The sequence below is a fragment of the Punica granatum genome, chromosome 5 (assembly GCF_007655135.1).
Source record: "Punica granatum isolate Tunisia-2019 chromosome 5, ASM765513v2, whole genome shotgun sequence".
Lineage (NCBI taxonomy): Eukaryota > Viridiplantae > Streptophyta > Magnoliopsida > Myrtales > Lythraceae > Punica > Punica granatum.
Genome location: NC_045131.1, coordinates 5,498,575 through 5,511,137, shown reverse-complemented (window position 1 = coordinate 5,511,137; position 12,563 = coordinate 5,498,575). Strand labels below are relative to the sequence as shown.

At 41.7% G+C, this 12,563-nt stretch overlaps 3 protein-coding genes across 9 annotated transcripts; 2 read left to right on the top strand and 1 right to left on the bottom strand.

The window, feature by feature from the left end:
* Nucleotides 1-2,486: 2,486 nt before the first annotated feature.
* On the top strand, nt 2,487-4,825 carry LOC116207597 (heat shock factor protein HSF24). The gene is made up of 2 exons (XM_031540615.1): nt 2,487-3,102; nt 3,697-4,825. Exons 1-2 carry the CDS (start codon nt 2,884-2,886, stop codon nt 4,291-4,293), a joined length of 816 nt encoding a protein of 271 aa, XP_031396475.1. The 5' UTR covers nt 2,487-2,883; the 3' UTR covers nt 4,294-4,825.
* Nucleotides 4,627-6,845, top strand: LOC116207595 (red chlorophyll catabolite reductase). Its single transcript, XM_031540614.1, has 3 exons — nt 4,627-4,754; nt 5,547-5,917; nt 6,013-6,845. Exons 2-3 carry the CDS (start codon nt 5,561-5,563, stop codon nt 6,619-6,621), a joined length of 966 nt encoding a protein of 321 aa, XP_031396474.1. The 5' UTR covers nt 4,627-4,754; nt 5,547-5,560; the 3' UTR covers nt 6,622-6,845.
* A 166-nt stretch (nt 6,846-7,011) lies between these two features.
* On the bottom strand, nt 7,012-11,734 carry LOC116207594 (glucan 1,3-beta-glucosidase A-like). 7 transcript variants are annotated; one of them, XM_031540613.1, is made up of 11 exons: nt 11,630-11,726; nt 11,299-11,341; nt 11,029-11,133; nt 10,465-10,580; nt 10,230-10,349; nt 9,613-9,798; nt 9,284-9,442; nt 8,686-8,855; nt 8,429-8,584; nt 7,820-8,172; nt 7,012-7,493 (listed from the first exon to the last, which is right to left on the bottom strand). In XM_031540613.1, the coding sequence occupies exons 3-11, from the start codon at nt 11,120-11,122 to the stop codon at nt 7,303-7,305; spliced, it is 1,545 nt and encodes a 514-aa protein (XP_031396473.1). In that variant the 5' UTR covers nt 11,123-11,133; nt 11,299-11,341; nt 11,630-11,726; the 3' UTR covers nt 7,012-7,302. The 7 variants fall into 7 exon arrangements, with proteins under 7 accessions (XP_031396473.1, XP_031396472.1, XP_031396471.1 ...); XM_031540612.1 differs by having other exon boundaries at nt 11,299-11,377; nt 11,630-11,648; XM_031540611.1 differs by having other exon boundaries at nt 11,029-11,174; nt 11,299-11,377; nt 11,630-11,644.
* Nucleotides 11,735-12,563: the final 829 nt, after the last annotated feature.

Genomic DNA, 12,563 nt, shown 5'->3' with positions numbered 1-12,563 from the left:
TTGTGTTGTTGAATTATGAGAAAAAATGTGAAAAAATAATGAATAATTGAGATAAAGTAATGATTGTATTGTTGAATTTTGGAAAAAATAATGAATAATTGAGAGAAAGTAATAATTGTATTGTTGAATTAAAGATAAATGAAGTTAAATATAATAGAGTTAAAATTAAAATTAAAATTATTTGTTGAAAACAAATAAAACTGATTTTTACAAATTTATATGCGAAATCATTCGGGACATGGTCTTCGCAAGAATTTTCCCTCTCTTTCTCTCACCTCACGTCGTTTTCTTCCAAAAAGAAAGAAAAATAAGAAACGCTTTTTTTTTTTGATAAAATGATTAAAAAACATAACCTTTGCCTCTTTTTCAGTTTTTTCATAAACTTTTTTTTTTTTGCAAAACAATGCATGAATTTTTTTATTTTTTATCTCATCTACCATCCGTCCAATTTTCCATTAGTTTTGTCGATGTGGTAGCTAACAAGTGCCACGTGGCAAAGGAGCTGACGTGACAAGCCACTTCATAAAAAGAAATTATTTTCTTCCTTCCATTTCCTCTATCTTTTTCTCTCTCGGCTTCGGGGAGCAGACGCACATCTCCTTTTTGTCTCATCGCCTCCTCCTTCTCCCTACTTCTTCTGGGCTCCGGGGGAAGACAGCGGACAAACACACACATAAAGCCTTCATTCCCTTCTGTCCATCATCACAATCACCTTCATCACCATCGCATCCACCATCATTTCATTCTCTTTTGTCCATCATCGCAGTCACCTCCATTACCAAAGTATCCACCATCATTTCCTTATCTTCTATCCACTACCGCAGTCAGCCCATAAACACCATTACCATCCTCAACTCCATTTCCATCATCATCTTCATCTCCAGCCCTCTCATCATCTCCATCATCATCATCATCATCAGACCACTAACATCCAATCCCTATCTTCTCCTTCTTCTTCCCTATACCTCCTTTCATCACAGCCACTTCATCTTCTTTCTTTCGCCACCATCTTCATCTCGCATCCTTTGCCATTCTCATCCCTCACCATCATCATCGTTTTCTCCATCATCACCGCTAACTCTGCTCCTTTTCTTCCCCTCCATCTCCTTATCTTAATCTATTTTCTCTTTTCCCTGCTATTGTTACTGCGCTGCTACCTTTACTCTACTTCATCCTCTAGTTCTCTCATCTTTCCATCACGTTGTAAGCTGCAGCTTGCTCTCACAGTTACTCGATCCTTCACCTAAGCTCCCTGAGCTATTAGTACTGCTCTTCCACTCTTCTGACCTTCTCCGAGCTGCAACTACCATTCGTTCCTCCTCCAAGTCACTGAGCTACTGCCGTCTGCTCCTCATCTACCCCTTGAGCTGCTGCAGCTGTGCCGTCGCCCCTGCTCGTGTCACTTTTGCTGCCCCCATTGTGTCCCCGTAACCGTCTTGCTTGAGTCCCTATCTGTTGTTGTCCTGCTTGTGTTCCTTTGGCTTCCCCTGCTCATGTCCCTTTCCCCTGAAGTTGTCTTGCTTGTTTAGAGCGGAACCATTGTTGATAGAGGAAGCGCCCTGCTCCACGTAGAAGCTGCTACTGCTCTTCTACTCTATCTCTTTGTTCTCTCGGTCTCTCTAATGATTTTTCTATTCTTATAACTTATTATTGGTGAATAACATGTAAAAGAGATAAGATTATAAGGATAATTAATATGAGATTTAATGACGAACTGATCCACAAAAAGGAACACAGAGGTATTGATTGGCCAAGAACACAAAAGAGTCAAAAGTCAAAGAAAGAGTCAAAAAGAGAGAGAGATAGAGGAGATAGAAGGAAGAAAACAATTTTTTTAAGAAGTGGCTTGCCACATCAGTCATCATTGCCATGTGGCACTCGTTAACTGTAATATCAACAAAATTAACGGAAAATAGGACGGATGGTAAATGGGACAAAAAAATTGAAAGTTCATGTATTGTTTTGTCAAAAAAGAGTTTATGAGAAAACTAGAAAATGAGGCAAAGTGTATGATTTTTACTCACTTTACCCTTCTTCTTTTTTTCACTTACAATCACTTGTATCCAATGTGAATTATTAAATTAAAAAAGAATCGATCCACTTAGTCTCTTCCACTGTCAGTGTCTCCACCAAGCTCGAAATCTTTCGTGAAAAGAGATATCGAATCACCTCAATCAATTTATGATGTTTAAGAAGGTCATGTTTTAACAACAAGAGTTAGTTTAAACAATTTGACGTTTATTTTTTTAAGTAAAATTTTGAATATGAATATTGTGAATAGAAAAATTCATTGATTGAGAGAATTTTATTCCTTAGTAAGTCGACCTAGTTCGAATTACATTAATCGGGATACGTTCAATTTTCGAATACACATAAAAAAAGGGTTTTTTTTTGGTCAATGCGAAACACGACCAATAGTAGTCAGTAGTGGAACTCCCACGTCATTAATCTAAACCTTATATTCTTTCCTCTGTTTCTCTTTCTCAACACTTCTAGAAAGAACCCTCTCTCTCTCTCTCTCTCTTTCTCTCTGTCCTTCTTCTCTTTCTTTATAAGCTTCCCTTCAGCTAATTCCTTTGGAAATCTCTTTGTGTACACGAAATCAATCGCAAGTCCGGTCATCGGCGTTATGGTTTCATCCTCTGTTTCTGTGTGAGATATGGATAACTCCGACGGCTCCTCCGTCATCTTCCTCTCCGGTTTCTACTGCTGGGGCTGGGAATTCCTCACCGCTCTCCTCCTCTTCAGCCGTTGATCATCATCATATCATATCGATCATCCCCCACCACCAAAGTATTCTCAATTAGAGGGCCAGAAGCCAATTTCGTTCTTTTTCTTTTTTTCCGCCGATCGAGTCTTTTAGGAGCCAAGTATATTTAGCATATGGGCATCCAGCCGCAGCAGCAGAGATCGGCGCCGGCGCCGTTCCTGACGAAGACGTACCAGCTGGTGGACGACCCGGGCACCGACAAGGTCGTGTCGTGGGACGAGTCCGGGGCCACCTTCGTGGTGTGGAACACGGCGGAGTTCGCCGGGGACTTGCTCCCTAACTACTTCAAGCACAACAACTTCTCCAGCTTCGTCCGGCAGCTCAACACCTACGTAAGTATCAGTTTCGTCCGTCTCGGTTCGCCTGTTTAGCATTATTCGTATGACTTGATGTATATTGCTCGATCGAGCCGGAGCCAAGTCCCGCGAGAAATTGGAAGCGAGTTTAGTTTTCCAATCTGGGATGGTGCCGCTATCGGTCCCGATGAAGCCTGAACTTTCTGCCTAACTTATAGGCATCTTATGTTTCACACTGAAGACTAACAACAGATGCTATTGTTCCAAGGCTAGAATTGTCAATTTGGTGCCATGTAGTTGCGTTCGTACCTGCCTGCATTCATTGTTTTCTTAGCGTAGACAATTGATGGCCAAGTAAATTACCCTTTTGGCCCCATTAGATTGTCTAAATAATCGGCATTTAATTTTCTGGGTTTTATTAACAAAAAAAAAAAAAAAATACTGTTTCTTTTGACGACTCAGCTGCACGCGGTTAGGTATGGAATGCGACTGATCCTATCTAATCTAAAACAATTGAAAAATCAACAATAGCTTCTTCGTCTTTTCTTTTTATTTTTTATTTTTATAACGTTATTTATTTTAGGAAGGAAAACGTTTTTGAAGGATTTTCTGGTAATTTCAATTTTCTAGGGATTTAGGAAGATTGCTCCCGACAAGTGGGAATTCGCCAACGACAACTTCAAGCGCGACCACAAGGAGCTCCTCACCGGGATCCGCCGGCGCAAGGCCGTTCCAACGCCTCCCCAGTCCGCCGCAGCGGCGGCGTCGAACTCCGGCGATGACCAGGGTTCCTCCTCGACGTCGTCCCCGGACTCCAAGAGCCCGGGGTCGGCCAACACGTCCGCGTTGACCTCCCAGTTTGCTGACCTGACGGACGAGAACGAGAAGCTGAAGAGGGAGAAGGAGCAGCTGAGCACTGAGCTGGCGCAGACGAAGAAGCAGTGCGACGAGATGGTCGCCTTCCTGACGGGGTACCTCAAGGTGGCCCCGGATCAGATCAGCCTCATCATGCGGCAAGGGGCCGGCGGGGCTGCCCGGGACGGAGGAGAAGAGGGCTTGAAGTTGAAGCTGTTTGGCGTTTGGTTGGATGAGGGCAAAGAACAGAACAAGAAGAAGAGGGAAAGGGAGGAAAAGGTTGGGCTGACTGGACCCGGTGGCCCGGAGGAAATGAGGGCCTTCGACCTTCATCCTCACCCGCCACTAAAGAGCAGCAAGGTCTGCAACTGATGGGTGCAATTACCGTTATACCCGCCCAATTAAGTCTCGATTGCCCGCGATAGTCTATTTTCGATGGTTAACAGCCCAAGCTACCAAAGTGTTACGAGTTGCAACTTGTCCTGAATACGCGAGGGTCACTGCTGGCTAGCTCGTCACACGACACTGACGGCGTATTAGTGATCTGAATATAATAGGAGGTTGCGATGAATCGGTTACATAGATTTAGTGCAAGACATGGAAAACTAGGACAAAAGTTGATCATAGGAGGTCAATGGCTCTACTGTTGGTAGGAGGGAGAAAAGACTCCCTTCACCGAAATTATTCATTTCTATTTGCATAAATTGTAATAATAAGGGTGTAAGTGTCACAGGTGAACACAGTTGTGTCCGATCATTGGGGTGGAGAAGCAGATCAAGAAGATCAAAAGCAAATGGGTCTTCATGCTCCTTGTATATCCACAGCATTATAGTGTAAGAAATTATGATATGATTAATTATATTTCTTCTTAATTGTAACGGTTTAAACTTTTCAATTAGTCTGAGGATGACGTGTCGAGTTTATCATCTTTTAATGAAGTTATCCTATTTCGTATTTCTTAAATTTATGATATAAAATTCCTTTGAATTTCGTCTCCATTGAAAAAATTCCTACATTCGTCCCTAATTTAAAGACTGGCCTTTTTGTTTATCCAGATAAGAAAATTGATTTTTGTGACGTTAACGTCACGATAGCCCAATCTAATGGAATCCCCAATTAAACTTGAAAACTTATATGGGTTAATAAGATTTTTTTAAAATAATAAGGAATGTTCGTGAGTTTAGTATAAAAATATGAAATAATATCAAATAAAGGGATATGTAAGTCTCATTAATGAGAATCGAATTTAGGATTTATTGGTTATAAGCAGGCATCTTGTGCTATTACATTAGACCTTGGGTCATTAATAAAATCTTTTTTTTGGATGTGAAACCTGACATTCAAAAATCCAATTGAATTATGATTAATTCAGTCGAGTCAAGTTAACTTACTAAGAGATAAAGCTTTCACATTTTCTGTATTCACAATGGCTCAAACCCGAAATTTTAAGTGGAATAAGCGTCGAACCGTTTGATTTAATTGTCGTTGGTTATTCAATAAGATCTTTAAAAAAAATAAATCATGAAGTAAATGGGAAAAAAAAAGAGCAACTAAAATGCATTTTTGGCCATAAATTCAGTTTGGCCATTTTGGAGTCGAATACTTGTTCGAAAATATCTTCTCAGGTTGTCTGGAAAAAATGGCAGTCTTCTCACCCAACACTTTACTCTTCCCGTCTCTTTCCTCTCGGCCAGTTCAATTCCCTTCTCATCCTTCCGTCAAATCTCCCCGTCGCCGGCGGTTCTCAGCCTCGGCCGCCTCTTCTTCCTCCTCTAGCTCATTACCTCCTATGGAAGGCCGGAGTAAGTTCATGGACTTCCCCCACGTGTCCGCCCCGCACAGGTCCCTGATGTTCGATCTCCTGTCGGCGGTGGAGAATCGCCTCGGGACCCAGTTGGAGCCCTGCGCTCTGCCGCCGAACGTAGAGTACTACCAGAACCAAGCAGGCAATGCCCGCGGCTCTCTCTACGTCCGGCGCGGCCAGAGCTCCTCTCCGGTAAATTCCATCCCCTGAGTTTTGCTCATTTCCGACACAGCACGATAAGACCCGATACGGTTATGTTTATTGTTCTGTGATAATTCCATCATCAGGTCGATTTCGTGTTAGGAAGTTGGCTGAACTGTCAGCTCCCGACAGGAGGAGCGCTGAACATCACGAGCCTCTCGGCCTACCTTAAAACTTCGACCGACGCCCCGAACTTCCTGTTCGAGCTCATACGGAATGGGCCGACGTCGCTCGTCATGATCCTCGACCTAACTCCGCGAAAGGACCTCGTCATGTTCCCCGACTACCTTAAAACGTTCTACGAGGACACCCAATTGGATTCCCACAGACAGGCTCTCGAGAAACTCCCCGAGGCCCAGCCTTACTTCTCCTCGGCACTCTACATTCGATCGGTGGTCTCTCCAACTGCCATAATGCTCAAGATCGATGCAGGAGGCGAAGACCGGTTGGAAGAGATCATCGACAGTCAGCTGCCTACCATCTCAAAAGCAGTTCTGGAGATCTGGCTGGATAAGTGCGCGTACGGGGAGGAGAGAGGTGTGGACGAGGCCGACAGGGCTTACTTGGAGAAGAGGGACAATGTGGTTAAGAGGAAGACTATCGACATCGACTTGGCATCAAACTTCCCGAGGCTATTCGGTCCAGAAATCGCTGGAAGGGTCATAGAAGTCTTAAGGGAGGTCTATGCAGTGTGATCTGTGAAGCTATCAAAGGCATTTCTTCGGGACAGGGAAGTTCTGTAGATCATGCATGATCTTTCATCGAATGCATTTCGCACCCGATCTGCAGCATAAGTTTACAGCACGTAGGTCTTTTCTGTTCTAAGAGTTTGGAAGATCATGGGCAACATGAACCGAGTGTGACTTGTACTAAGCAAAACATGTTACTACGCTAAGGAAAGAGGTGATTGCTTTCAATACTTGAGAACGAGCTCGAATCAATTTCAGCCCCCAAACTGGATTATATGCTAACTGGGGACATAAATTTCAAAGAAATAGCTCAAAAAAGAGGCCTGAGAAAAAAAAACCGCCATATTATGTATCGCTCTCTCTCTCTCTCTCTCTCTGTGTCTCGAACTGTAATTGTGGCACAATCCGAGGTTTATTCTCATAATAGATGTTCGAGAAGAGAGAAGCATGCAACAAGTCCAAGCAAAATCAACCGTTGGGCCCTTTCTATATTGGCCGAGTTTCCTGCATGGTTCATGAACATAAACAGAAGATAGAATCTTGATGGACATATATAGGGTGGAATTGAATGTTATGACCTGTTTTCTAGATAAGTTTGTTACTTCATGTTGATGCGGCCCAAGCTGCCAATGCTATTTTACCGATATAAACGGCAAAACTTTCAGGTTTTTTATCAGATTGTGGACATCAGAACTCACCAAATGGGAGATAATTGTTCTTGATGTTCCACTCAAAGTCCCAGTGCTTCATGTCATTCTTGAGAGTCCAATAAGCCCACCCGAACGACGCCACGTCGTAGACTTCCAACTGGGCCTTTCCAAAGTTTAGGTACTCTGCCTGCGACCCACTTTTCACGTTCCACTCATTCACCCACTCCCCTGATCAAAGAATGGAATTATGGGACTATGAGCAGTGAATATCATCAGGTCGATTGAACTGGTAAGAAAGTAACTAATTGCTATTGAAATCCCCGTCTAGATATAAGATGTTGTTCCGCTATTGAAATAGGATGTCGCTTTTCCAAGGCATGAATAAGAGATCGAAGTTGTTGATTCTCTTCATAACTTGTGGCGTCAATCAACTTCTTTGTTTTCTCATGTGAAGGACAAGGGAAACCCATGACAGTTTTTTGCAACCAAGAGTAAAAATGAGTTAGTTCACTATCATTCTTTTGGGTGTAGTTGGAAGAAGTAACTTCACTGACCAATGAATACAAGGGGGCCGTTTGCGCTGTTGAGGGCCCGCAACTGCGGCTCCCTGCTTTTGTATATGAACTCAATGTTATCCACGCTGCTCAAGTTGGCGAAGAACGTGTCGAAGAGATTGTAGTAATGCAGGTCCACCACCACATTATGGGACCACATGTTCGCCTGGTACAGTTCCAAAGGGTCTGCATTCCCGATCCTCTGGCATAGGATCACATACGCACTCGAGGTGTACTTCCGTACAATGTCATATCCCTTCTTGTAGTATGACACGAGGGTGTCCAATGGAACCGTAGCAGCTGATGGCTCATTCAGTAGCTCGATCCCAAGCAGCGCAGGATGTCTTCCATATCTGAGAAAGCAAGAAATAAATTTTGTCCATACTAAAGGAAAAGCTCTACTGGATTTTGGAAGAATTTGTTTGGTTTTCTAGAAAATTAGGAAACAATCGAGGCTAATCACACATGCTCAAAACAATTAACAAAATGAAAGCAGAAAGCTCGAGAATGTGAACTCCAGGCATGCCTGGCACGTTTGATATCCGCCAGATGCCCAAAAAGATTGGATGAATATGCTTGTTTAATCTCCAAAAGCACTGATAAGAGTACCTTTTGGCTAGGAAATCTATTACATTCAGTGTCTTCGAGATGTAATCCGAAGAATTGGACCACCCAGTCCACCCATCCCTACTAGCACTGTGTTCCATACCATTTTGTGATCCCGGTGCTGCATGCAGGTCAATTATGCACTTTATGTCATAGTCTCTGCACCAAAGTAGTTTTTTTTTTTCAAAAACGTGTTAAATGGAATTTGCAAATATTTCAAATCACCAATAGGAAAATGTTAAGTTAGCAGCAGAACCCACACTGCCCAGGAGAATGCATTGTCAAGAGCTTCTAAACTGCCCCCGATGAATGGGGCTGGAGGGTTAGGATCAAAAGCAATCCACCAGCCAACAGGAATCCTCACAGTATTTATCCCTTGCCTATATAGAAAGTTGAAATCTTCTATTGTGATAAAAGTGTTCCGATGTTCCTGCGGTTTGACAAAGCAAAACTGTGTCTGATATTCATCTTACAATTCGCACGAGTAAAAAGGGTAAATTTCACTGATACGGTTATGCTTTTTGTTCCAAGACATGCTCCTTCAGTAAAGTCTCCCCTTTTCTTTTTATGTTCCTTTTCTTGTGAGAAAAATAACATCTTGAGAAGTGTAATCTGACACATACACATCCAAAAAATCTGACCCATTCTTTCCTCGTTCTTTTCTAGAAGAGAAATCGATAAGTTTCCAAGTCTTCCAGGATAAAAAAGACCCTAACGTTTTAAGATGTCATGCTGAGTGAAAACAGTTTAGCACGAACCTTAGCATCATGTTATAGTAATTGGACTTGGAGGCTGTTAAACAAAATGTCAAACAGAATTTAACGCATTGAAAAATGAACTTTTAGAGAATAGAGTTACCTGCAGAACCTCCTTTGCTTTGCTATGACCATATCCATTTGCGAGCTGGTAATCTCCATGCAAATTGTTGGCTGCAATTGTCATTAAAAATGTAGCAGCATTGTCATCCCATTCTGGTTGCCCAGGAAAGTCCGCCGTGAGCTGATTTTCCTTAGTAGCCTAAACAATGATTGTATTCTAATATGCTTGTTATATCGACCATCATAGGTAAAAAGATTTCAAAAACTTAACAAATTAACGAGTACAAGTAGCTCACGACTTATTGGGTTGGATTACCATTTCCCACGAGGGGAGAGAAACAAAAAGAAATAAGTGGTACGCAAATGTACCTGCAGATAAACACCATTGGCAAGTTTAACATGTACTCTACTGTTGTTTCTTTCAATGAAAAATGTTTCACTTGTTGATGGAGATTGGGCCGTGGCAGCAACAACACACCCTTCACCACCATCACACGTTAAGAATTGGCCGAGCGAGGAGCGGAATTGGAATTCCGATTCTGAGACTCTCCATAACTGCACGTGCAGAGGCATAAAAGCAGAGTAATTACAAATTTTTGAATTCCTTGTAGTTGTAAAACCCTCTCAGTTGTATAAGGAACTTCTAACAGAAATACCAAAAGAACGAATATTGCAATTCACACACAATAGGAATGACTTCCAAAGATCAACCACTGTGACAGAGACCTATGAAGAAGGTGGAATAACAGATACTTGAGCCCGAAAAAGTATACCCATATCAATGGTGGCTTCTCTTTAATCAGAGCATCTTTTCAAAGTGATAGCAGGAAAGGTAATCCAAGAGAACCTTCATAAAGTTAAATAGGTCACAGTCCCATCTAAATGCTCACTAAAACTTTTGGAAAAGACGACTGCATTATATTCCAATACACGATCAAAAGAAAGTTGCACGATGCGTATAAAGAATTGGTCACTTTTTTGCTCACCGTGAAGGTTTCCCATGAAGATGCAGCATCCCTGCTGACTGTAACGGCCATGCCGCCACCATTTTCAGCACAAACATACTTTTGCAAAGTGGATGACTTAAACTGAACCTGGGTCCCGTCCTACCCATCAACATAGCAATAACTAATCAAATCGCAGTACAAGAAAAATCTGAAAGTTGGGTCTGAATTTGAGGGAGGGAAGAGCAAAAAAATAATGGGAGAAGTTTGAGCTCACCAGCATATCTCCATTGGGGATGTTATCGAAAAGAGAAGGCTTAATCCAACCCTCCACAACTAGCCACCCTCCCAAGTTGACTCCCCTCACTTTACCATCCCCATGGATGCCCTCCACTTCAATCCCAATCACAACATCGAATCGAATAAGAGCCAATCTTTAGTGTTTGGTAAAAGGCATTATGCATTAAGTCAAGTTACATAATTGTGCTGGCCAATCTAATTTCAACCTATCATTTATGATGATCAGATATGCAAAATGGAGGTGGTAAAAGCACTTAAATGTACTTTCATATAACGCGAGTACATTCATATAACATAAGTTTTTCACTCCGTAACTTTCATGCATCAAACTCCCATTTTGAATCACTTTCTTCTATCTTTTCAATTTTGGAAAATACAAAGGACATACTTCATTGTTTCCTTTGAACAAAACTTTATCTGAAATACAGCCCGATCAGCGTTCCATTTTCACGCCGAACTTGCTTCATGTTCTGCCTATGCATTTCGTGCAGAGCATGAAAACAAAACAGCGAAAGAAAGAAATGCTGCAGTAGAGTAGTACCTGCGAGTGCAGAGGGGCAGAGTACCCAACAACAGAGCAGAATTGCCAACACCCATTCGTTCATGACAGCTTCCACGACAAATGCTGAGCTCATAGAGAGAACCTCTGCAACAAAATCGAAGGAAGCAACAACGGAGGGGGGTTTCCTAAAGAGCATCGCCCAGTAATTCCTTCCTTAGCACTGAATTAATCCAAAAACGAAACTTGCAGACAAGCACAAGAAAGATCTCCCAACTCGCCTCCCTCAGAGGCATTTGATCAAATACGTACCTTTGTATTCATGGAAACAAAGCACCCCAAGTCAAAGACAAGGCTGGAGAGAAAACCCAAACTATATATCAGCCCAGAGCTGTGAAGAACAATGTGGTAGACTCATTAAGAATAAATAAACAGGATAAAAAGGGCAGCAGAAGTGTGTGCTCAAAGGAAGGGATGTGATAGAAAAGTGAGTGAGAGAGAGGGAATGAGATCAAAGATGGCGGCTTTCCTTGGAAGACCTTCACTGCAAATTTGGATTTTTTTTAAATTATTGTTCAGTGGGTTTGATCTTCTTGATTAGCTGATGAGAGAAAAGTAGGAATAAGGTGGAGAAAAATCGAACCTTTCCATCCAATGACAACAAGGGGATGAAATTCGGAACGGTAGTAGGGGCGAGGTGGGACAGGACAGGGAGTTTGGCACCATCCGACCGCCTTATTCCCCACCAGCAAAGCTGCCTTTCTATCTTGGTCAACTTCTCTTGTATGCACTCTCTCTCTCTCTCTCTCTCTTCAATTAAAAGGTCGATAATTTTTCCCATTTCAAAGTCCATTTCTCATTTGCAGTCTTGCAGATGAAGCGATAGATCAACTTATGATAATTCAGTAATCGCTCGAGTAATACGAAGTTGGATGATTTTGCGCATTCCTTGAAGAGCGGTTCGCGTCGTAAGGGGTCTAAGCGAGTCGCTTATTCATAAAAAATAATAATAATAATAATAAAAAAATGTTAACTTTATTTCATTATATAGAGCAGAAATAACATGGGCTTAACTAGTAGACTTAGACCAGGAGGGTCTGAGCTGCTTGATTTGGGCTGGAGGCCCATTAAAGCTCATTATAAAGCCCGGCTGGGAGTTGGGCCCACATGATACCTCACAGTCCCAGCTCAAGACCTTGAAGAGAAACCGCCCAGCAAATCCAAGTAATTAGAGACCAAATGGCGTTCTATCCCGTGCTTTGTATGAGGTTGTATACGTATATATATTTTTTCTTAAATAGTTTACTATTTTGTGATATCCTCATTTTCAAATGTTCTTTTGTAATACATATTGTATGACCACATGTTTCTAGAAGTATGGCTTGCAAATTTTTTTTTTTTTGAAATCCTATACAATATATACATGACTATTTAATCTTTCAGTGGAAAATATACCAACAACCAATAGTATTTATTTGTCATCCTTATAGATTAGTTAGAATAATTATCAGTACATTAGTCATTACATTTATAGATTAATATTATTATTCTTAGGGTAATTTGTATGTTTTAGTAGC

Bases quoted from the DNA above. Each gene is read 5' to 3' on its own strand.
- LOC116207594 (XM_031540609.1), bottom strand. From the start codon at position 11,185: ATGCTCTTTAGGAAACCCCCCTCCGTTGTTGCTTCCTTCGATTTTGTT. The intron at 10,581-11,028 runs GTACTACTCTAC...TTGGGATTGAAG, and splicing joins CTGCCCCTCTGCACTCGCAG to TGGAGGGCATCCATGGGGAT. The intron at 8,585-8,685 runs GTGGGTTCTGCT...ACTTTGGTGCAG, and splicing joins AATGCATTCTCCTGGGCAGT to AGACTATGACATAAAGTGCA.
- LOC116207597 (XM_031540615.1), top strand. From the start codon at position 2,884: ATGGGCATCCAGCCGCAGCAGCAGAGATCGGCGCCGGCGCCGTTCCTG. The intron at 3,103-3,696 runs GTAAGTATCAGT...TCAATTTTCTAG, and splicing joins TCCGGCAGCTCAACACCTAC to GGATTTAGGAAGATTGCTCC.
- LOC116207595 (XM_031540614.1), top strand. From the start codon at position 5,561: ATGGCAGTCTTCTCACCCAACACTTTACTCTTCCCGTCTCTTTCCTCT. The intron at 5,918-6,012 runs GTAAATTCCATC...TTCCATCATCAG, and splicing joins GCGGCCAGAGCTCCTCTCCG to GTCGATTTCGTGTTAGGAAG.